Here is a 22,686-nt window from a genome sequence, read left to right as displayed (position 1 = left end):
CTAAACGACAAAAGTTCTTTTAATGATCCCTGTTATATAAAGTTCTTGGGGGTATACTTAGATGACATATTGTCCTGAGAGCAACACATAAAATGCAACAGTGTTAAATGATCCAGAGTAAATTACTTATTAAGATGTCTTATGAAATGTGTACCAACATTTTATGTTAAAACATCTTATTTTGCATTTTTTCAAAGTATTATGTCATATGGACTTACTCTGTGGAGAAACTTGAGCCATGTTCAAAATATATTACTTCTGCAGAAGAAAGCAGTCAGTCATGTTCTCAGCATAAAACACACTGTAAGCCCTTGTTCCGTGAATGTAAAATAATGACTGTCATAAATATGTACATACACCAAATTTTAACGTATACAAAAAAGAATCCACATGAAGTAAAACAAAAATAATATTCATGGTCCCAACACAAGAAAAAATAACTCCATACATATACCAACAAAGAGATAGAGGGGCTGGCCAGTACTTAGCTCAGTACAGCCAATAGATACACAAAACAGGACAGAAAATTTACGTTCCTGCTTTCGGAACTTTGTCCCTTTGTCAGGGAGCGGAGAAGGGAAAGTGGATTCAGTTACTCACAACCCAGGTTATGAAGCAACAGGGGAAAGGTAAACAGGGAGGGTAGCAAAGATGGAGGCATGCCTGAATCCACATTCCCTTCTTCCCCTTTTTTCCCCTGTCTCCTCCCTGACGAAGGAACAAAGTTCCGAAAGCAGGAACGTAAATTTTCTGTCCTGTTTTGTGTATCTATCGGCTGTACTGAGCTGAGGTAAGTACTGGCCAGCCCCTCTATCTCTTTGTTAGTATTTGTTTCACATCTTTTTGAGATTTTCCGTTAATCATTTAACTCCATACATATGTCATACCATAGATTATCAAAGTCAATAGCTATGAGCTTGTGGGCCATATACTGTGTAATAAGCTTCCGCAGATGGTACAAGACACTCCCAGAGTGTGAATTTAGGAAAGCATTAAATAAGTGACTTGTTGCCAACCCCTTCTATGAATTAAAAGAATTTTTTTACTGCAACATGGAATTGTAAACTAACAACTGATATGGCCATACAATTCTATTTGCTAATGTAATGATTATGTTATATACATAAAAAATTGTCTATCGTTGTAAAGGCCTAATGACAATAAAATTATCTTACCTTGTGCTGAGGAGGCTGGGAAACTGAGATTTGTTACACATATAGCTGCTACAAGTTTATATGCCAACTAGCTCTGCAGATGAAGAGATTGAGGAAATGTATGATAAGATAAAAGAAATTTTTCAGGTTGTTAAGGAAGACATGTGACTGTAATTAGATTGTAGGGAAAGCAAGAGAACAGAGAATTGTAGGTGAGTATGGAGTAGGGGGCAAGGAATAAAAGGGAAACTGAGCGGTAGAATTCTGCACAGAGTGCAATTTAATTATTGCTGACACCTGGTTTCAGAATCATAAAAGGAGGTTGTACATGTGGAACAGACCTGGAGACATGAGAAAGTTTCAGATCAATTATACAGTATAATTGTAAGACAGATATTTTGTATCCAGATTTTAAATTGTAAGACATTTCCAAGGGCATATGTGCATTCTGACCACAATTTATTGGCTATGACCTGGAGGTTAAAACTGAAGGAATTGTAAAGAAGCAGAAAATTAAGGAGATGGGACCTGGATAAGTTGAAAGAACCAGATGTTGAGTGTTTGGGGGAGCATTAGGCCATGATTTACAAGAACAGGAGAAAGTAATACACACAGTAGATGATGAATGGATACCTTTTAAGAAGTGAAATAGTGAAGGCAGCAGAGGAGTACATAGGTAAAAAACAAGGCCAAGTGAAAATCATTGGGTAGCACAGGAGAGAGAGAGAATTTAATTGATGGCAGGAGAAAATATTACAATGGAGTAAATCAGGCAAAAGGGAATACAAAAGCCTAAAAAAATTAATATTGTTGGAAAGTGTAAAATAAATAAGCAGGAATGGTTAGAGGACAAATGTAAGGATTTAGGAGCATATATCACTAGGAGAAAGATAGGTACCATTTACTGGAAAATCAAAGGGGCCTTTAGAGAAAAGAGAAGCAACTGTATGAAAATCAAGAGCTCGGATGGAAAATCAGTCCTATGCAAAGAAGGGAAAGGTGGAAGGAGCATATAAAGGGTCTGTGCAAGAAAGATGTGCTTGCAGGTAATGTTATAGATACAGAAGAGGATGTAGATTAAGATGAGATGGGAGACATGATACTGTAACAATTATTTGACAAAGCACTGAAAGCCCCAAGTTGAAACAAGGTCCCGGGGGTGGACAGCATTCTGTCTGAACTTCTGATACCCTTGAGAGAACTAGCCCATCTGGTGTGCAAGACGTATGAGAGAGGCAAAATACCCTCAGACATTCAAGAAGAATTTATTATTCCAATTCCAAAGCTAGCAATTGCAGACAGGTGTAAGTATTACTGAAATATGAGTTTAATAAGTCATGGTTGCAAAATATTAACACGAATTTTTTACAGAAGAATGGAAAAGCTGCTAGAAGCCGACCTCGGGGAACATCAGTTTGGATTCCAAAGAAATGTAGGAACATGTGGGGCAATACTGACCCTAAAGCTTCTCTTAGAATATAGGTTAAGGAAAGACAAATCTAAATTTATAGATTTTGTAGGCTGAGAGAAAGCTGACTGAAAAACTCTCTTTCAAACTCTGAAGGTGGCTGGGGTAAAGCACAGGAAGCAAAAGGCTATGTATAACTTTTACAGATAGCAGATGACAGTTAGGAGTTGAGGGGCATGAAAGGGAAGCAGTGGTTGTGAAGGGAGTGAGACAATATTTTAACCTATCCCCGATGTTATTCAATCTGTACATTGAGTAAGCAGTAAAGGAAACCATAGAAAAATTTGGAGTAGAAATTATTCAGGGAGAAGAAATAAAAACTTTTATGTTTGCCAATGGCTGATGCCATTGTAATTCTGTCAGAGACAGTAAAGGATCTGGAAGAGCAGTTGAACGGAATGGACAGTGTCTTGAAAGGATGATATGAGATAAACATCAACGAAAGCAAAACGGGGATAGTCGAGTATAGTCGAATTAAATCAGGCAATACTGAGGCAATTAGATTAGAAAATGACACTTAAAATAGATCAGTTTTCCTATTTGGGTGGCAAAATAGCTGATGACTGCCGAGACTGACAATGGCAAGAAAAGCATTTCTGAAGAAGGTAAATTTGTTAACATCAAATATAGATTTAAGTATTAGGAAGTGATTTCTGATGGTATTTGTCTGGAGTGGTGCCATGTACGGAAGTGAAACGTGGACTATAAAAAGTTTAAACAAGAAGAGAATATAAGCTTTTGAAATGTAGTGCTAGAGAAGAGTGCTGATCGGTAGATCAAGTAACTGATGAGGAGGTACTGAACAGAATTGGAGAGAAAAGAAATTTATGCCACAACGTGCCTAGAAGAAGCTATAGGTTAACATGACACATTGTTACATCAAGGGATCACCAATTTAGTACTGGAGGGAGGTGTGGGGGGAGGGGGGGGGGGTAAAAATCTTAAAGGGGACAAAGAGATGAATAAAGTAATCAGATTCAGAAGGATGTAGGTTGCAAGAGTTATTCGAAGATGAAGAGGCTTGCACAGGATAGAGTAGCATGGAGAGATGCATGAAACCAGTCTTCGGACTGAAGATCACAATAATAACAGCTGCTATAACTTAAGTTACTTAGAACATATAACACTAAATTAACTTGGATTTAAAATCCTCCCGTCCCTCCCTTGGGAAAACATTTTTGATACAGATCATACACATGTAATTGCATTACTTTTCCTGTGTGCTAATGCAGAGTAAGATGGTTGATTTGGAAAATAACCATTATGTGTAATCTAGCCCAGGTGTGTTCAGGGGGTGGCTACAAGAGCACAAGTGCTCACACTTGTTCGCCCCATGAGTTGTGAGGGCTCTTGATAAAATGTGGCTGTCGGACATCATTGAGCACTTGCTGGCACCTGGAGATTTCTGCAGTTCTTGTTCCGTCATCTGTCTCCACGCATTGACTTTGGATTATGGTCTGAAGATGGTTCGCCTTTGGACTGAAACTGGACCCCAACAAATGTGATTTGTGTGATGTGGACTGTTTTCGTAAATTCGATTGTGAAATTGATCGATGTGTTCCCAAAATGTTTTCAAAAATATGTTATATATGTTGATGTCAATTTAAACTTGCCCGAAAACTATGAATTGAAACTTTGTCCAGAAACAGTATTCATCATAAGGCTGCATCATTTGTGACAAATATCATGTTTCATACTAGCTGCCCCATGTTCTTTGCCTCATCAATTAAAAGAAATGTAAGTTTCATTTCATTGTTACTTTTTGTCTGTGCAAAGAGCTTAGGAAAGAAATGTGCCACAAAAGCTATCAATTAGCCACCAAGAAATGCTCAATCTCGGCAGAACTATTAGTTTCCATAGAATATACGTGTTGACAACAGTTTCTTGTGCTGGCTGCCTTGTCCCTATTTCCACCCCATCCTCTTCTCCTTCCATTACTCGCCATGAGACAGCCAGTTTCTAACTGCCGAGACATGATTGTGAGCCAGCTCACAAATCGGTGAACAGGCATGACATAGCCTGCCTCCATTCCTGTATGAACTGTGATGTAAAACTGAATTTCAATTTGTAAATAGTTTTATCTTCTTATTCTTAGTAGTTTTTAAATTAAAGATAGAGACTCACTGATGCCTATCTCTTATGACAGGAGATGGACTGAACACGTGCAGCTTCTCAGCTGGGAGATGCCGTGGATCATTTTCAGTGAGCCGTTTTCCAGAGTCAAGTGGAGCAAAGCTGGCCCAACCTGTCAGTGATGCTGCGTGCAACACACGACCTTTGCAAGGCATAAGTGATTCAGCATGGTCATTTAGCAGTAGCTTCATCAGTGCTGTAGGAGGTGTTAGCACTAGTTATCCCATTGCACCCATGAATCCAAATAAAGCTGTTTTCACAATCGACATGAAAACATCACAGGTAAAAAAAATATTGTATAAAAAGGAAACATTTTCAAAGTATAATTCTACCTGGTGTGCCTTTCATAGTTCTTAGTCACAGAGGGATTAAAATGTTGTTTTCTTAAGTTGTGCACTTGCACAAGTTTGCATCTGAATGGATGAGAAAGCTATTTTGACTAAATGTTGTAGTTTTGAGTTCTGATGGAGCAGCATTGTTTAAATGATTGTAGATGTAGATTTAAAATGACATAGATTGCATTCAATAATCAATACAATTATTGTGCATGCATTTTGTGACTGTTCTAGATTCTGCAAAAGTGGTAAATGACTTTGCCTGTGAATGCTGAATGGAAGTAATAGTTTGTGATTTAGACTTTTTCATGTTTTCCTCAAGTGATGAGAGAGTTGTGTTTCTGTATGCTATTTCAACACAACTTATGTACACACAGATAGTCAACATGTTTTCCACACTGGCAATATTTTTGTGCCAGACTCACTTGCCAACTTACAAATAATGCCCTTTACTTATTTTAAATTAATTTTGTTTGTGTTTGTAATGTAGTTTGTTAACAAAACAAATTGTATCTGAAAAATGAATTTAATTGAATTAAAACAGATAATTATCCAAACCAAATTGAGATTATTAAGTAATTACATTTGGCTATTTAGAATGCAATTTAGGTGCACAAAATTTTATCTACAGTCAGAATTGTCATAACACCACGAGTCTCATTAGTGTGTGTGTTTTAGTGTCTCTAGTTCACATGGCGATCTTAATGAGGAAGTTTAATATGGGTGTCTTGTTCTTGTTTGCAACAGTTAGACATTCTGTAAATAATTCAGAATGGAGTCAGTCACACAAGTGCTTGTAACTCTAGTGGATACCTATTGATTGCAGTAAAAAATAAAGTTTTGTCATAATTTATTGGCATTTCCTCCAGGTTTTCAGGAAGTTAGAGATTCTTTTCTTTTCTGCTTTCACTAGTTGTTTCAACCTGAGATAAGAGGATATGTATGTATGCAAAAAGGAAACAACAGGAAAAAGTTTAGTATAGTATTGTGCTCTTAGCCAAGTTTGTTCAATAACAATATTATCTACATTTCTTTGGCAGCAATGGTGGTAGTTGCAGAGACAGTAAAATTTGAATCTCCTGTGGAGTTAAATGCATAAAGATAGAAGTCTCTCAGGAAATCAATCGTGTAAGTGGTGAATTTTGCTATGCCTTACACAGCTGGTTTCCTGGGATACTTTTATCAGGGTCACCTTGGAGGTCATACACTAGCAGTACATGGTATGTATATGGTAGCAATGTCAGATGCCCATTCAACTGGATATTCTTGTTATAACACATACTTTTTCCAGAAGTCGGTGAATAGATTTCCAAAGTAATCAGCATATTTAAAACAGTTTCTAAGATTTAATATAATTGGATAGATAAACAAAATTTACCCACCAGCTGGCAACAGAAGAAAACACCCACAGAAGGTATGGAAATTTCATAACTTTTGGGTGTTTTCTCCTGTAGTCATTTTGTAAGCAGATTTTTTCTTTATCGATCCAGTTATCAAAAAAAAAGATTATTTTTTGTTGATATGTTAGTTTCTAAGATTTGATGTTTATTGTGTTCCCCAAATATATATTTGTTGGATAAGCCATATAAGAATGAACACAGTTCTGTTAAACTGAAACATTAAAAACCAGTTGGTAGTGAACTTGTTCTCATTTATTTTTCCTCTAAAAATGCCTTAGCAGAAATTAAAATGATTATTGTGTAGATTACTTCCTCTGTCTGCATTCACTTGATGAAGACAATATATTTTTCATTTTATTTTCAGATTCTTGTTGTAAATGGTGTTGCTTGCAATCTTCTGGGATATAATCCTGATGAACTGTGTCAGGTTAAATTAACACAGCTCTTGTGTGGGCGACACAAAAATCACGTCACTGCATTAGCAGAGGAACAGCTGGAGTTGAAGGACGGGAATATGGTGTTTTTGAGTGGGAAAGTTGTGAGTTAGTTTGTTCCCTTCTTTTAATGGAAACAATTTTTTTGGTCTTTTTGTTGGTGTTGCGAAAATTTCAATTTTAGTTGCTATGTAACTTTTCATTTCTTTAGGTTGAAATGGTGACAAAGGATGAGAGAATTGTGCCAGTGTCATTGTGGCTGAGGAAACTAGAAACTGATGCTAGATGCCTGGCTGTAGCTGAACCTGTAGAACGGAGAGTAGCAAATGTAAGTTGCCTTCTATACATATTATAAATTAAAGTCCCCTGATGCATTTTTCTGCCTGTACGCGAAGACTAATCTCAGGATATACTGTTGGGATTTTGACACAGTTTTCAATAATAGATAAATAAGGTAACGAGGAAGGTTTATATATATAATTTATTATCACTTTACCAGACAAGCTGTCCAGCCATTGATAATTAGTGTTTCTGTGCAAAGCTAGAGAGGGTTGCTACTTAAATAATTTTATAGCTACTACAGATTTCATTATATACACTGATTCATATGATTGCTGCCAGTATTTCTTCCTGTCTCTGAGCCCCACACATTGAAAACTTGGCATGATGCATCACAACTAAAAGTGAGGATGGTTTCAGTTGCCTGAGACTGCAGTCGTGTGTGTGTGTGTGTGTGTGTGTGTGTGTGTGTGTGTGTGTTTTGTTGACAAAGGCCATTCGCTGAAAGCTTTAAGTGTGAAAATCTTTTTGTTGTGCCTATCTGCAACTCAGCGGCTCCACTAAATGGTGAGTGGCAGCATTCTTTCTCATAATATTGTTACAGTCCATCCTGGATTATCCATTGTTTGAAAGTGAGGGTAAATATTTTCAGTGGATGATTGGATCCATCATCAGTATTTGCCACCTTATTGGTATGGTGGATTGTAGTCACAAGCCATAGTGTGTCTGTACCTACTTGTCAATATCTGAGGCTAGAAAATTTTTCTGTTTGTACCATATTGTTGCAAGTGTCATGCAGTCTCAGCCACTGACATTTCAACTGCAATGATGCGATGCAAACAGCCGGTGACATTTTGATTTGATAGTAGCTTGTCTTTCTGAGCAAATCATATATTTTGTTATACCATAGTGCACAGTTTCATGTTAGAGCACTTTGTGACGATAAAACTGTCAGCTCATTTGAAATATTTGTTCTGAAGTATGAAGTATGTAAAAGCTATAATTATCTCTGAAACGAATAAGAAGTTGAATCATATTTGTTGATCTTGGTTATATCTTGATTACCAGAAATTTCCACATTGTTACTGAAGAGCATAACATCATTGTTTTAGTAATACATTGTAGCAAGTATATATTTTTTGTTAATAATTTAAGCCTCAGACCATTATAAATTGCATGAAAATTGATTGAAATTTTATTCCTTCCAATAATTATTAATGGTAGTGATATTTATTACACTACTTGGGTGCAGAGACAGTAGTTAGTCTGAATGATATGTTTCTTACGATGTTCTTTCCTTTTTTAATTAACTTTGTTGTTGTCATATTCTGCTCCTTCAAGTACATTTTCACAAAGGCATGTGGTATACTCTACTGTTGAATGTAGAATTACTTATTCCACCTAAACATACTTTAAATTTGGATCTAATGACCAATAAACATGGAGATTCCTCCATATCTGTTGTATTCTATCAGTGTGCATTGATTTTGTGGTGTTCTCATGCCAAGTGTTCAATGTACATAAAGATGTGTATGTAATTGTGGGACACTGGTATTAATGGTGCAGTTACTGAAGTTACATGGACAGTCTCTTTGTAGTCTATAACGAGTAAAATAAAATTGCTGATTGGTTGCACCAAACATCACTTAAAGGATATGACTCACCACAAAAATGTTTCTGATGAATAGGCATGTTAGTCAGTATTGAGTACAACAATGCAGCTGACACCAATTACCATGCACTGTTAAACTTTACAGAAATTTGGATCACTTGTGAAAATTTAAAACATGACCACACTAGCAAATTCATTATGGAGTATTGTGGTGCATGCAAATCTTCATTAGCAATAATTTTGTCTTACTTGAACTGCTTAAGACAGTTTGCTTCAGTTAGAAACAAGCAATGATTATTATTGCTTTTTGACAGGCCTCTGTCCTCAGCCCCTGTTTCATTGTGATCATCAATGATTTGCCTTTTTGTGTACCACAGTCTCTAACCTATAATTCTGATGATACAGCTTCACTTACTTCACATCACAACATACCATCTCTTGATAAGATTATGTAGGACACACTCTACTCTGCATAATCAGTGCCAAAAATGCAAAAAGTTCTGCTAGATTTGTCAGCAGTTAAATGTGTGTAACCTTTTTTGAATTCATATTGATGCCAAACTGTGTTAGAACAACATTTAGTAGTTATTCATAATTAACCTCTGATTGGCAACTAAAATAAATGATAGAGGACTGTGAGAATGCAGGATATGCTGGAGGAACCATTCCCATCTGTGTAGTTCGGAGAAGTAGGAGTTAGTGGATGGGACAGATGCTGTACTGCGTCGACCAAAGTGCGATGAACCATGGGATGGAGGATTGGCACTAGGACTAGGGATGGGCAAGGATATTCTGTAGGCTGGTTGGGCAACGGAACACTACTTTGGGTGACGTGTGTAGGATTGTGAGTGGAATATCCCTCATCTCAGGGCACAACGAGGGATAGTCAAAGTCCTGGTGAAGTTTGTGGTTGAGCTTTTCGAGGTGAGAATGATACTGAGTGATCAGAGAGGTGCAGGTTGGTGGCTGGTTAACAGGTTTACGGTGTCAGAGGAGCAAATGACACGAAGATTTGTTGATGGACTAGCTGTATAGGATATTGTCTAACTGTTAGCCTATCGCTCATGTTATTTATAATCTTGTATGAACATGTGTGTGTCTCAACGATCATGTGTGTCAGTTTGCGATTGAACTAATTTAAATGCTGGTGTGCCCTCTGCTTCTGCTTTTTTAAAATGTTGTCTGACTTTCCTTCTAACTTCCTACATAGCTCTCTATACTTCAAAACTCTTCTATCATAAGTTTTTACATTCTTATTTTAAATCTTTTCTGACTATGGTTTCAGTCAGTCCGCCTGCCTCCTGAGCATCCAACCATGAATTCCTGCTCATTCTGCCTTCACAAATTCCAAAAACTCCTTGTCTTTACGAAACTCCAATGACTCACTCTCTTCCAAAAATGTTGTCTAGCATGTGCTAATGGTCATATCATCAAAATAGGCATCTCAGGCTGTCGTCCATCCTACTGCAAGAAATTTCATGTTTTCCAGTACCACCAGTCCCTCACCTTTCCCAGTCTGGTCCTTCATAATCATAAAATACAAACTGTAATCATACTTGACAGCCTGTAATCTTTCTGGAAAATCCTTTTACTCTGTGACCACAATTTCATGAAGGCCATCACTGCAATAGAAAGTCTTGCCCTTTAACGGTTGGAACAGCTTTCCCAGCACCATCTGAGGAAGCTATTAAAGCTACTCCTGTCTTTCTGTCAGCATGGGGCTACCTGTGACAAAGAAAAAGCCTACCACTCTGATAACCCCCCCCCCCCCCCCCCCCCCCACACAAAAAAAAAAAAAATCCAGCTCAAGAGATCAAGCTATAACCTTCCTCCATCCTTCATGAAACAGTGCTCATGAACACACATCCCGTAACACTGTTGTCCGTCTTTCTGCTAAAACTCTGCCCCTGCAGAAGTTGCCATAGTTTCTGTAGGCTTCATCATTAGTTCCAAATCTAATTTCAACCATGCTGGTCTTGTAAAGGACCTTCTATCTTTTATCTGTTCTTTACAGCGGAAACATTTCTTCACTACACTCCCTACTGACAACAGCCAACCAAAACCCTATGGCTCCAACATCTCCCCCCCCCCCCCCCCCCCCAATACTGTGATCCCTTCTCCCCTTGCAACCTGTCATCCCTGGATAATCTCTCAAGAATTCCTCACTTCTAACCTGGCCTCACCTTCCTTTCCTAAATCCCCCCCCCCCCCCCTGCCCTCCTCCCCATGAGTCCATCATCATTCCTATGGAACCCACTGCTATTTGTAACCTGAAAAACAACTCTTCTTGCAGACTGACTCCACAACAGTGGTCATGAATCATAATGAGTGTGTAGCTGAGTGTCTCCACAAACTTTCCAACACTATTGTATGCAAAACTTAGAACCATGATCCCATCTCATAAGTCCAACAAGACTTCTAGCAGCTCCTCATGTTGTTAGTTCCATCCCAAAACCTGACACCTGAATCCAGCACTCCTACTACCTTTTACCTATTTCACAAACACAACCCCACATGTCTCCTTACTAGTCATTCCAACATGGCTGGATACAGTGCTCCCACAGAATGAAATGAAGCTCTGTCTTTGTTCGCCATCACCTCCAAACTGTTTTCTGTAAACTTCCATCCTACATTCAAAACATTGCTAACTTCCTTCACTGCCTTTTCACAGTTCCTGACCTCTTACCGTCAGGCTCCTTGTGGCAACTGGGTGTGACATACTTGTACATGAATATCCCCCATTGTCAGAAAGTGTACAATTTACACTGTGGAGTGTGTAAAATGTTACAAGCCATAAATTGACATAAAAGAACGTAATCAATTTCAAGTATGATAACTTGTATTCAAAGTGCAGTATAGCATTGATTATCCAGTTGTCACTAAACTGAATGACTGCTTAACCAAACTGATGCTTTCTCGCTACACACCGCACCAGCAAAACGTGCCTCGAAACATGCACTTTCCTGAGTACATTAATTTTATGTTCACCCCTTCTTCAATGTTTACATTTATTTATGAATTGTGAGCATTGTTTGTTTACTTATGACATTTTAAAGTAGCTGCCTTAAAAACTTTTGTTGCAAAATTCTGGAACACCGTTAGTAAAGAAATAATGTTCACGATGCTTAAATAAATGTGAACATCCGAAATGGGCATCTTGGAATGTCAAGAGTGGAAAGATAAATGCCTATAAAATAGGTGCAGTATCCTAATAAGTCAACAATGAACAGACATGAATTATTCAGTAATATTAATATGAGAAAGAATAGTAAAACAAAATATAGCAATGAAAAGGCAATCCCGGTTGACAAGCAATTAGGAGTAACTTCGCAATTTTTAGCCATATGCAAGTCATTAGTGTTGGAAACTTAGTGTGTTAATATGCCCAAAAACTGTTAGCAAACTTTGTTTAATGTGTGTCCAAAAATACTGATGACTGATCACATAGGCACATGTTGCTTCTGTAACACTAAAATTAAGCCATCAATCGTTCATTCATTTAAAAAATTTTGAAAGTATGGAGAGTTTGAACTTAGCATATATTGGCTGTTTTACACAGAGGCCAAACTGGAAAAACACAAACAGAGGGGCAAGTTATCAGACGGATACATCTACATCTACATCTATACTCCGCGAGCCACCTTACGGTGTGTGGCGGAGAGTACTTATTGTACCACTATCTGATCCCCCCTTCCCTGTTCCATTCACGAATTGTGCGTGGGAAGAACGACTGCTTGTAAGTCTCCGTATTTGCTCTAATTTCTCGGATCTTTTCGTTGTGATCATTACGCGAGATATATGTGGGCGGTAGTAATATGTTGCCCATCTCTTCCCGGAATGTGCTCTCTCGTAATTTCGATAATAAACCTCTCCGTATTGCGTAACGCCTTTCTTGAAGTGTCCGCCACTGGAGCTTGTTCAGCATCTCCGTAACGCTCTCGCGCTGACTAAATGTCCCCATGACGAATCGCGCTGCTTTTCGCTGGATCATGTCTCTCTCTTCTATTAATCCAACCTGGTAAGGGTCCCATACTAATGAGCAATACTCAAGAATCGGACGAACAAGCGTTTTGTAAGCTACTTCTTTCGTCGATGAGTCACATTTTCTTAGAATTCTTCCTATGAATTTCAACCTGGCGCCTGCTTTTCCCACTATTTGTTTTATGTGATCATTCCACTTCAGATCGCTCCGGATAGTAACTCCTAAGTATTTTACGGTCGTTACCGCTTCCAATGATTTACCACCTATGGCATAATCGTACTGGAATGGATTTCTGCCCCTATGTATGCGCATTATATTACATTTATCTACGTTTAGGGAAAGCTGCCAGCTGTCGCACCATGCATTAATCCTCTGCAGGTCCTCCTGGAGTACGTACGAGTCTTCTGATGTTGCTACTTTCTTGTAGACAACCGTGTCATCTGCAAATAGCCTCACGGAGCTACTACATATGCCTGTTGGTAGTACAGTACTGAGACTATTTTGTTCAGCATCTATACTGTTAGTCAGTGATTCTAGCCCTCAGGAGCTCAGCATTCATTTGCTAGGTATGGGCTTGTCGACTCTGGGGTTCTTCAGCCGGGCACTGGTAAGCACTGCCAGTGCGTGCTTCGTGGCATGTGCATGCATTTTAACCGTTCTTGTCATGTTTTTTAACTACAGGTCTCGGGAGTAGACAGGGAATGTCTGCTCCAGTTTTATAGGGCTTTCATGCATTCATGGTTAGACTATGGTTGCACAATGTGGATCAACGAGGCCTTCTTATCTGAAGATCATTGATGGTATCTACCATGAGGCGATTAGAGTGGCGGCCATGGGTGCTTTTAGGATGAGTGCCATACCCAGTCTCTGTGCTGAGGCTGGTGAACCACCACTTACTATCCGATGACAACTCCTCAGGGTGCGTCAGGTATGAGTTACTCACAGCTCCGAATTTGCCTGCATACCCTAGTGTTACTCGTTTGCCCTTGGAACATGTTTTCTCCAATCATCCATGAATAGAAAGGCCATTTGGGATCTGCATGCGTCATGTGCTGCAGTGACTTGTGTGGAGCAAGTACACCCCAAATCAAGGGTTTTAGCAGTCTGCCACCCTGATTACTGTTAGGCCCAGAATAATTGCAGATACAGTGCAGTACAGGAGATGTTGCACTCCTGATGTGTTTTTAGAACATTATTTATGGACATTTTAAGTGTGTGTCGCAACTTTACAGCTGTCTGTACAGATGTGTTGAAATGGAGCGTTCCGTTGTTTGCTCTGTTGGTTTCCCTAATTGTGTCCTCAAGGTATGACTGCCTCAACACTTTACTGAATTCGATGCAGAATTATACACAGGCACTGGAGCAGGTGAGACTTGATTTGAGTACTAAATTCCAATTCTCTGAGTGCCCTTCACTCTCGACTGTGCTTGTATCTAGCAGATAAAAATAGTACAGAATATCCAGGACACCCTCCTCCAACTGCAACGGTTAGGGAAGGATGTGCCTTTCTGCTGGGAGCCAGGGTGTGGTATTACGGGGTATGAAAGGGCACCTGTATGTAGCAGCTAAGGAGGCATGTCACTATCCCCATACATTTTACCTCCTCACTGTTGAGGTACAGAGTCTTGTGTCGATGGGATGTTGAGTGGCTGAAAGTGATGGACAATAAGCTCCATCTAGTAAAGTGCACAATGTGGCTGTGGCGTACCTCCTTCCAGCCATGTCAGTGGGACAAGGTCCTCCTTACTTGTCTTCGCATAGGCCACAACCCTGAGATGCATAGCTTCTTGCTCCGACAAGAGGACTCTCGAATATGTGGTGCTTGTGGTGTACAGATCACTGTGGGCCACATTTTATTAGACTGCGTTTTATTTTCCGACCAGAGGGTAGCAGCAGATTTGCTGACAGATCTGCATTCTATTTTAAGAGATTTTTCAACGAATGTGGTTAGAGTTTTAAAATTTTGTGAAATGTCCGACAGGCGATCTTCATGTTTTGGTAGGGTGACTGGCTCAACACACTTTTAATAAGTGGTCAGCTGGTCATCTTTGCCGGTGCTGTTGTTTTAGCTCCTCTGTCGTTTTTGTGTTTTAATCCCTGGTATGCACCTTTCACCCTTTCTATATTGTCTTGAGATGTATACGATAGAGTGATTGTGTTAGTGAATGCGAGTGAAGTGGAAGTGATTGCATGAGTGAATGAGAGTGAAATGGAAGTGGTTGCATGAGTGTCGTTTTGTAGGTTTCATTGACACTGTGTGCAACGATTTCAGTGATTTTGTCCACATTATTTTCTTTTCAGATGTGTCAAGGTGCTGATAACTTCTCCATTTAGCACCCACAAAGTCGAAACACGCACTCAATGATTCTGGTATTGGCAATACGACAATAGTTGGCTTCAGACACATTAAAAATAATATTGAACATAAAGTTGTCATCCACCCACTTTTTGGTGGGATGTCCCAGAATTTGAAGGTGCCCAGTATCCTGAGTAAAGGGACTTCGGACACATTTTTATCCCGCCTTGTGCCAAATTTGCAAATACGTGAACGAAGAGGGAGAATGACTTGTGAATTTCCTCTCCCTATCACTGTACACGATTCAAAATACACATTTGCCTGTTAAATTAGGTATTATTGTGTAGTTAAGTTATGAGCACGTTCACATCCTGTTTGAGTGTTTTAGAACTAAAAGGGATTGGTGTTGGGAAAGATTTTTTCTCCTTCTTCTAACATTAAACATCATTTGTCATGTTTGTTTGGAAGAAGGAGGTCAAGAGATAAGGCTTTCAACAAAGATGACAGAAAACAACTTCACAGCAAAATGTGTGATTTGTCCCACCATATTTTCGATAAAATTTGATGGAAGAAAGCTTTAGTGGATCATCAGAAGATACAAAAACACATTCTCAACAGCAATGTCATAAAAATAAAACAATTGTAACTTTCTTTGTGAAGAAAATACTTTTGAAGAAGATGCCACGATAATTGCTGAAGCTGCACTTTTTATCACAGTGTAAAATGTGGCCTTAGCTACAAGTGATTGGCTTGCCAAATATAATTACATCATTCCTTTTTTCCAGACAGTAATGTCGCGTCTAAAATTTCATAAGAGGCCCATACAGTCAAGATGTAGTCATAGTTGAGCTTCAGAGAGCCTTTTACTTTTCTCTGTCTTCTTATGTTTCAATCTGAGGAAATATAAAAATCTTACTTTATGCAATTCAGTACTTTGATGTTAGCCAGAAGATACACCAGAGATTGCTGGATTTTTATGAAGACTCCAAAGACCCAGACATTTTCCATGCAATAAAGAATATTAGAGAAGCTAATGACTTGAATCAAGTAACTGCGTACAGTGCTGACAATGCTCCAGTTCAGTTTTTGTCCTACTGAATAATGAAAATACATTCGTTTATAGAGCTAACTGCAACTATTAATTCATAAATAATACTGTAAAACATGGTCTTAAAACATTTCTTTGTGGTTTAGAGGCATTACTGCTTAATATCTACACTGAATATGGTTCCTCTGCATCAAATGTTCAGTCAGTGAGAGAATTTTCAGTTTGTGGAGCTGGAGCTTAAGGAAATATTACATCATCTTCGTAGAAGATGGCTCCCACTATTTCCTGCAGTTGACAGAGTTGTATACTGCTGGTCTGCTGCCAAGTCATAATTTATTTTGTAAGGTGAGGAAAATTGATAAAGATTGACGTGGATGTTTGCGACATTAAATGAAGAAACTTAACGTTCATGTCATGAAAGCTATCTTCATTTTCTGCAGCATATTCTGTCCTGTTTGAAACTACTGTTAAAAAACTGGAAAACAGCTCAACCACTTCTGTTGAGTAGGTCAGAATAATAAGGGACCTTAAGAGCAAGCTAGAGAGCAGGAAACAATATAAATTTTTGCAAAAGAAAGTTCATGAAATACTGGAGGAAATATCAAAATCAAAATTGTGGAGAATAAGTTTTGAAACTAATGCACAGTCTTTTTGTCATACTGCATTGATGATTTTATCCTAGTGTTATGACTTTTCTGATAACAAAGAGTTCAATCTGCTTAAAAGTTTTTCACTTAATGAAAAAGATGATTTTTGTTTGCAATGGCAGTGTTTTTTAAATTTTAACAACAAATTATACTCCAATCTGAACGAAGATAAGTTATACAATGAATTCTGTGATTTCCGGAATGCATATGCTGGACTTGATAAAATTAAAGCAGGAGACCAGATTTGGGAAGACTTCTTTAAGATCGCAGTTGACTTTCCCATTCCCAATTTCTTAGGCTTGTATCATACAAGTTTTCATTTTCTACCAGTAACTCATTTGCTAAAAGAATCTTCAGTATGATGAAGAACCAGTGGTCAGATTATAGAAAGAGGATGTCCATGACCTTACTGGAAAAAAAAGGAACTTTAAGTGAAAATGAACTTCTGAAAGTTGCAGTGAATTCTTGAATTTTTTTAAAAAGGGGGAATGGAATGACAGTGACAGACTACTGAAAGCAGTGAAGAGCAATATAAAATATGCATTCAAAAACACAGAATGGTAATCAAGTTACTGTTAGATATTTCCTTCAAGGTTTTTTAGTCTCTCTCTCTCTCTCTCTCTCTCTCTCTCTCTCTCTCTCTCTCTCTTTCTCTCTCTTTCTCTCTCTCTCTTTTCTTTTCCCCTCTTCCTTGACCTTAAATAGAACTTAATACATTTCTTTAAATGTTCATTTAAAAATTCATTTCATGTTTAAATGTCAAATCCATACATTACAAATAAGAATGAAAAGAAGGCGGCTTTCATTTTTATTTTTGTGTTAACACAATATTAAAAGTAAATTGTTATGGGTATATTTTCTTCATTCAGTATAATTGAGAAGTTGTCCAGTTCAGGGCATCTTGGAAGGTGACATTCCTAACTGAATGTTTTAGGGTCCTTTAACTTCCGTGCAATATTTATACCATTGCGGGTGATAGGCACGAATTGTATGTTGTTAGCACTGTATGAAATGACCAGAATTGCTCAGACATGACAGCAGAGCTCGCTAAAACTTCTGTAGACTGTCTGGCCAATAATAAAGCAGTAGTCACGTAGTGAACAGAGCGTCAGCGTAATATCCAGATTGCAATCCGGGTGGAAATCGATGAGAACATCGTTCTCTCTCTTCCATGAATTTTTTACGCAGGCTGGATTGAAACGAATTGCATGCAGGATCTGGCCTGCGGGCTGCCAGTTGCCCACCCATGGTGTAAAGGAACAGAATCTGATAAAAGCATGGAATGAAATTTTGGTTTTGGTGGAAAGTTCTCTTCACATTGAAAATGACTTACGTTCGAAATGCTCAGTATGTTAAAAGAACTGTTACCATGAATGTGAAGAAGACTTTCAAGAATGGATAAATGTTGATGGTGCAAATCCAGGGCACCAAATCGTGCAGGATAGCTAAAATGTAAACGTAGTCACTGATAAAGCTGATGCCCAGAATGAGATTTTCACTCTGCAGCGGAGTGTGCGCTGATATGAAACTTCCTGGCAGATTAAAACTGTGTGCCCGACCGAGACTCGAACTTGGTTTGGAGGTAGGAGACGAGATACTGGCAGAAGTAAAGCTGTGAGTACTGGGCATGAGTCGTGCTTCGGTAGCTCAATTGGTAGAGCACTTGCTTGCGAAAGGCAAAGGTCCCGAGTTCGAGTCTCGGTCGGGCACACAGTTTTAATCTGCCAGGAAGTTTCATATCAGCGCTCACTCTGCTGCAGAGTGAAAATCTCATTCTGGAAACAGCCCCCAGGCTGTGGCTAAGCCACGTCTCCGCAGTATCCTTTCTTTCAGGAGTGCTAGTTCTGCAAGGTTCGCAGGAGAGCTTCTGTAAAGTTTGGAAGATAGGAGACGAGATACTGGCAGAAGTAGAGCTGTGAGTACCGGGCGTGAGTCGTGCTTCGGTAGCTCAGTTGGTAGAGCACTTGCCCACGAAAGGCAAAGGTCCCGAGTTAGAGTCTCGGTCGGGAGCACAGTTTTAATCTGCCAGGAAGTTTCAAAGCTGATGCCGTCACTATATCAACAACTAGTGGTCCAGAAAATGAAGATGACAATATACGAGCTGTTTCTGAAGCATTTGTTTATTTAGATACTGCCTTGAGATTGTTTGAAGTTCAAGATGAAAGCAACCAGTGTCAGATACCTGTCTTGAAAAAAAATTGCTAGTTAACTGCTCATAAGCAGGTAGGCTTGCTTGAGGGGCCAAGATGAAGAATTTTTTTAAAGCATCAATTCTATACACATGTACTGTACATGCAAAATATGAATTGCATACTTTTGTTCACTGGGCTGTACTACAAATGTTCCTCTGTTACCTGCTTTTGTAATGGTAAGAGGTTTACATTTTTATAAATATGTGTAGGTTTTATTTGTAAAGCAAGTTATGCAGTTTGATTATCTGAATTAATCGGTTTTCTGAATGCCCACATCCCCCAGTTATTTTGGATAATTAACACTTTACTTTAGTTGACTAATTACATTGCTGATGTCAGAGATGAAGTTGGTTGTGTGACAGTGTTTGTAATGTCTGTAGTCGTCCAAAGATAACATAGTATTTTTTATAAGTGAGATACGACACACAATTTAACTCACAAAATAAATGAAATTAAAGTACTACTTTAGTACAGAATTATAGTAAATAACTGCCACTTGTTATGAAATACATTTAAATTGCTACAGGAAATACAAATTCACATTTTAATCGACACTTTTATAGGCGTACAGATAGACATGTTAGTTTTTCACTTTACATCTGTTGCTGTGTTCTCTGCCATGTGTATGTAGTGACATAGCTGTAACACCATGAGTAGGGAACACTGTGTGGTGGATCTGTCAATGTGATGTGATCCAAGTGACCTTTGATTGTTTTTCTAGTATGGTTGCCTTTTGGTTTTGTTCTCATGGTCTGGCTTCTCTGTACCATGGCCGTGCATGAACTTCTTCCTCTTGACTTCATATTGAGGCAGTACAATGCTGTAAGAGGGTGTCTCACTACTTCCAATTACTGAATGACAAACATGTATTCAATGATAGTCTTCTGTATTGTTCAAACTATTTAAATCAGTTGTGAAGACTGATCCAAAAATCAGTAACTCATAAACTCTCACACATCGATCAAGTTGTCTGACCATATCGAACGCGACTCAATATTTAAGATCTACAATCTTCATTTGCCTTGACTGTTTACATTGTAGAATGTTGATTTTTTCCTGAAGTACTCATGACACCTTCACAGGATGTCACCAAGGCAAAGATGCCAACATCCAGTAAGTGCTATTGCACTCACCACACTTGCCCCTGCTATGTTACATCACTGCATACACACCATCTGCACAGGTCACAGGTTGGGGGTGTGCACAGTGGATTGCTCCCACTATATAAAATGTTCGTAAGAGACACGGCCATCTTCCACTAATGTGAGCATCCTCAGTTTAGCACATGTCATTCTCATTCTACACTTACACGTCTTGAAAAATATTTTTACCAATGTATTGTTAAATTTGCAGATGTAGAAAGTATACTTTTGAAATTGTTCTGTAAGCTTAAAGTATAGGCAAGCAGAGTTGATCGTGTTTTGACTGCTTTGCCCAAATAACTAGAAGAATCCATGTTAATTAAATTTGTTTTGCTAATTTAATAAATTTTGCCAGTTTTTCTTCTACTCTACAAAAATTTCTAATTCTTCCAAGACCTTTAGCAAAGGGCCGTTAGCAACATTGTGGCTAATTTTCATGCTATCTTGACTCTCACCTAAAGCATGGTTAGTTTTCTTCAATTGCTCACCCAATGCTTTACAGTTGGAATTTAATTGTGAGTTCCTTATCACATGCTTTAAATGGTCTTCCACTTCGACCAGCATATATGCTCCGACAAGTTTGATAATTTTATATACTTCTCGACAGTTGCCACACAAACTTGAACATTTGTTGTACTGTGACCCCAGCTCCGGTATTTCATCATCAAAAAATGGTGATGCCTTGTGCTTCAACCAGTTGTTGACAGCTTCCTTGTGCTCATCATCAAATATGGAGTGCTGAGCAGCCAGCTACACCTTCATCTTGGAAAACAGATGAGTCACATGTGCCAAGTCCAGCATATGTGGAGGATGCTGAAACTCTCCAAGCAAATAAGTCTGAATTTTTCCTTAATTTGATTTGCAGTTTGGGATTCCTCGTAGGAGGACGATTCCTTCGTTAATCATTCCACGTCGTTTCATTTTGGATTGACCTTCGGAGTTTTATAATAGTCTCATGATAAACCTGTGGTATCACAGTCTTCTTATGTGTTATTCCCGTGAAATCTGTTGTCAAACTTCCTTTATGTTTCTAAAAAAGTGCAACCTTAATTTTACCATTTGACAGCATAGATATTATGCTACCACTGTGCACAAAACGTCTGTGATGATGATAAAGAAGGTAGTCTTTGAAATCTCTGGCACATCTCAAAAATGTTCAGAAATTGTAAACTGATGTCTCACATGCACAATTTCCTCAACATTTTGCACAAGTTCATCAGTCACATTGATTGTCTTCCTGAACAACTTTCATCATGCACTTGTATGCAACCAGCCTTGAAATTTCTGCGCCACTCCCTCACAACACTCTGTCACAACCCATCCCATACACGTTAACATAGTTGACAATGAACATACCTGCCAACTTTCCTGATTTCAGTGGGAGTGTCCCGATTTTCCACATTTTATTCCACCTCCTGATTATTCCATTATTTCTCTTAATTTTTACTCATTATTGTCCAACCTAAGATATTTGTTTTGAAAACTCGCCATTTTGGGTTCCCCCACCCCCACCCCTCAACCCCTCAGTGGTCAGAATTCGTTTGCTCTGTAGTCGGTGTTAATCAGTTTACATATCAGAGCTTGTAAACATCGAGAAGTCGCATGCAACCTATATATCGTTAGTTATTTGTCCTCTTCTTCTGTTTCCATTTTTGTTTTTATACCCAATATATAGCTATGTGATGTCAGAGAGAGAAAGATTAAAGTCAGTTGTCTTGGGTTGATACAAAAATGAGCCCTGGCTTTTTGTTAATTTGTATCTCAGATTGGCACGTATGGATGAATCATGGCAGCATTGACACTTTCTGCATGCAGGAAGTGAATGACAGTAGGCTGCTTCAACTGGTGGGAGACAAAGCAGTACTGTCCATTTCAACCACTCACTGTTTGCACACTGACAAGTGTACCAGAGCACTAACTGACATGGTGTGAATTTCAGTCTCGTCCTCCAACCACAAAAGCACAATGAAGATGAAAGCATTTGTTTATTTGTAATCCACTGGGAGGTTAATTTATGAATAATGCTCCATGTCAACCAAGTTTGCCAAACAGATCTCACAAGGATAGGTCCCGAGCGGTACAAACGACTTTTTGAAACTATCTACACGGTGATGTAGGTTAAGATCCCAGGTATCACACACTGCAGCCATTCACCCTCGTGGACCCTTGTTTGCGACTAGTTCATGAAATAAAAATTCGGAATTTTGTGACACTCATCAGCATTAAAAGAAGTTACATTGCAAGATGTGGTTGTGTGGTGTAATAGATACGATAACAGCTTCAATTGCAGGAGGCTGTCAGTTCGAATTTTGTCAGGTGCACATTTTTTTAATTTTTAAATCTTCATCGAACTTACTTCAACCATTATTTTTATTCAGTTAATGGTTGGTTGGTTTAAATGTATTTTTTTTTCTTCTCTCTATTCATTTGTCACATCATTTGGATCGGTATATGAACCTTCTCATTTGTTTCCTTTTTTCTTTACATCACTCTTTTTCCAATCGGAATTTTTGTGGATATGAATTTAATTATATTTATTTATTATAATATTCAATTATTTGAAA

General features: G+C 38.5%; 1 protein-coding gene across 5 annotated transcripts in view; it reads left to right on the top strand.

Annotated features, from left to right (window-relative positions):
* The window catches only part of LOC126470560 (PAS domain-containing serine/threonine-protein kinase), a 426,440-nt gene that overhangs the window by 253,409 nt on the left and 150,345 nt on the right, over positions 1 to 22,686 (top strand). For all 5 annotated transcript variants that reach the window (XM_050098516.1, XM_050098533.1, XM_050098526.1 and 2 more), the window contains exons 5-7: positions 4,769 to 5,037; positions 6,855 to 7,028; positions 7,136 to 7,252. In XM_050098516.1, the coding sequence (XP_049954473.1) occupies positions 4,769 to 5,037; positions 6,855 to 7,028; positions 7,136 to 7,252 (560 nt within the window). The remainder of the gene's footprint in view (positions 1 to 4,768; positions 5,038 to 6,854; positions 7,029 to 7,135; positions 7,253 to 22,686) is intronic.

Source organism: Schistocerca serialis, chromosome 1, assembly GCF_023864345.2.
Source record: "Schistocerca serialis cubense isolate TAMUIC-IGC-003099 chromosome 1, iqSchSeri2.2, whole genome shotgun sequence".
Lineage (NCBI taxonomy): Eukaryota > Metazoa > Arthropoda > Insecta > Orthoptera > Acrididae > Schistocerca > Schistocerca serialis.
The sequence above is the reverse complement of the archived record's forward strand: the minus strand, read 5'-3'. Positions and strand labels throughout refer to the sequence as shown.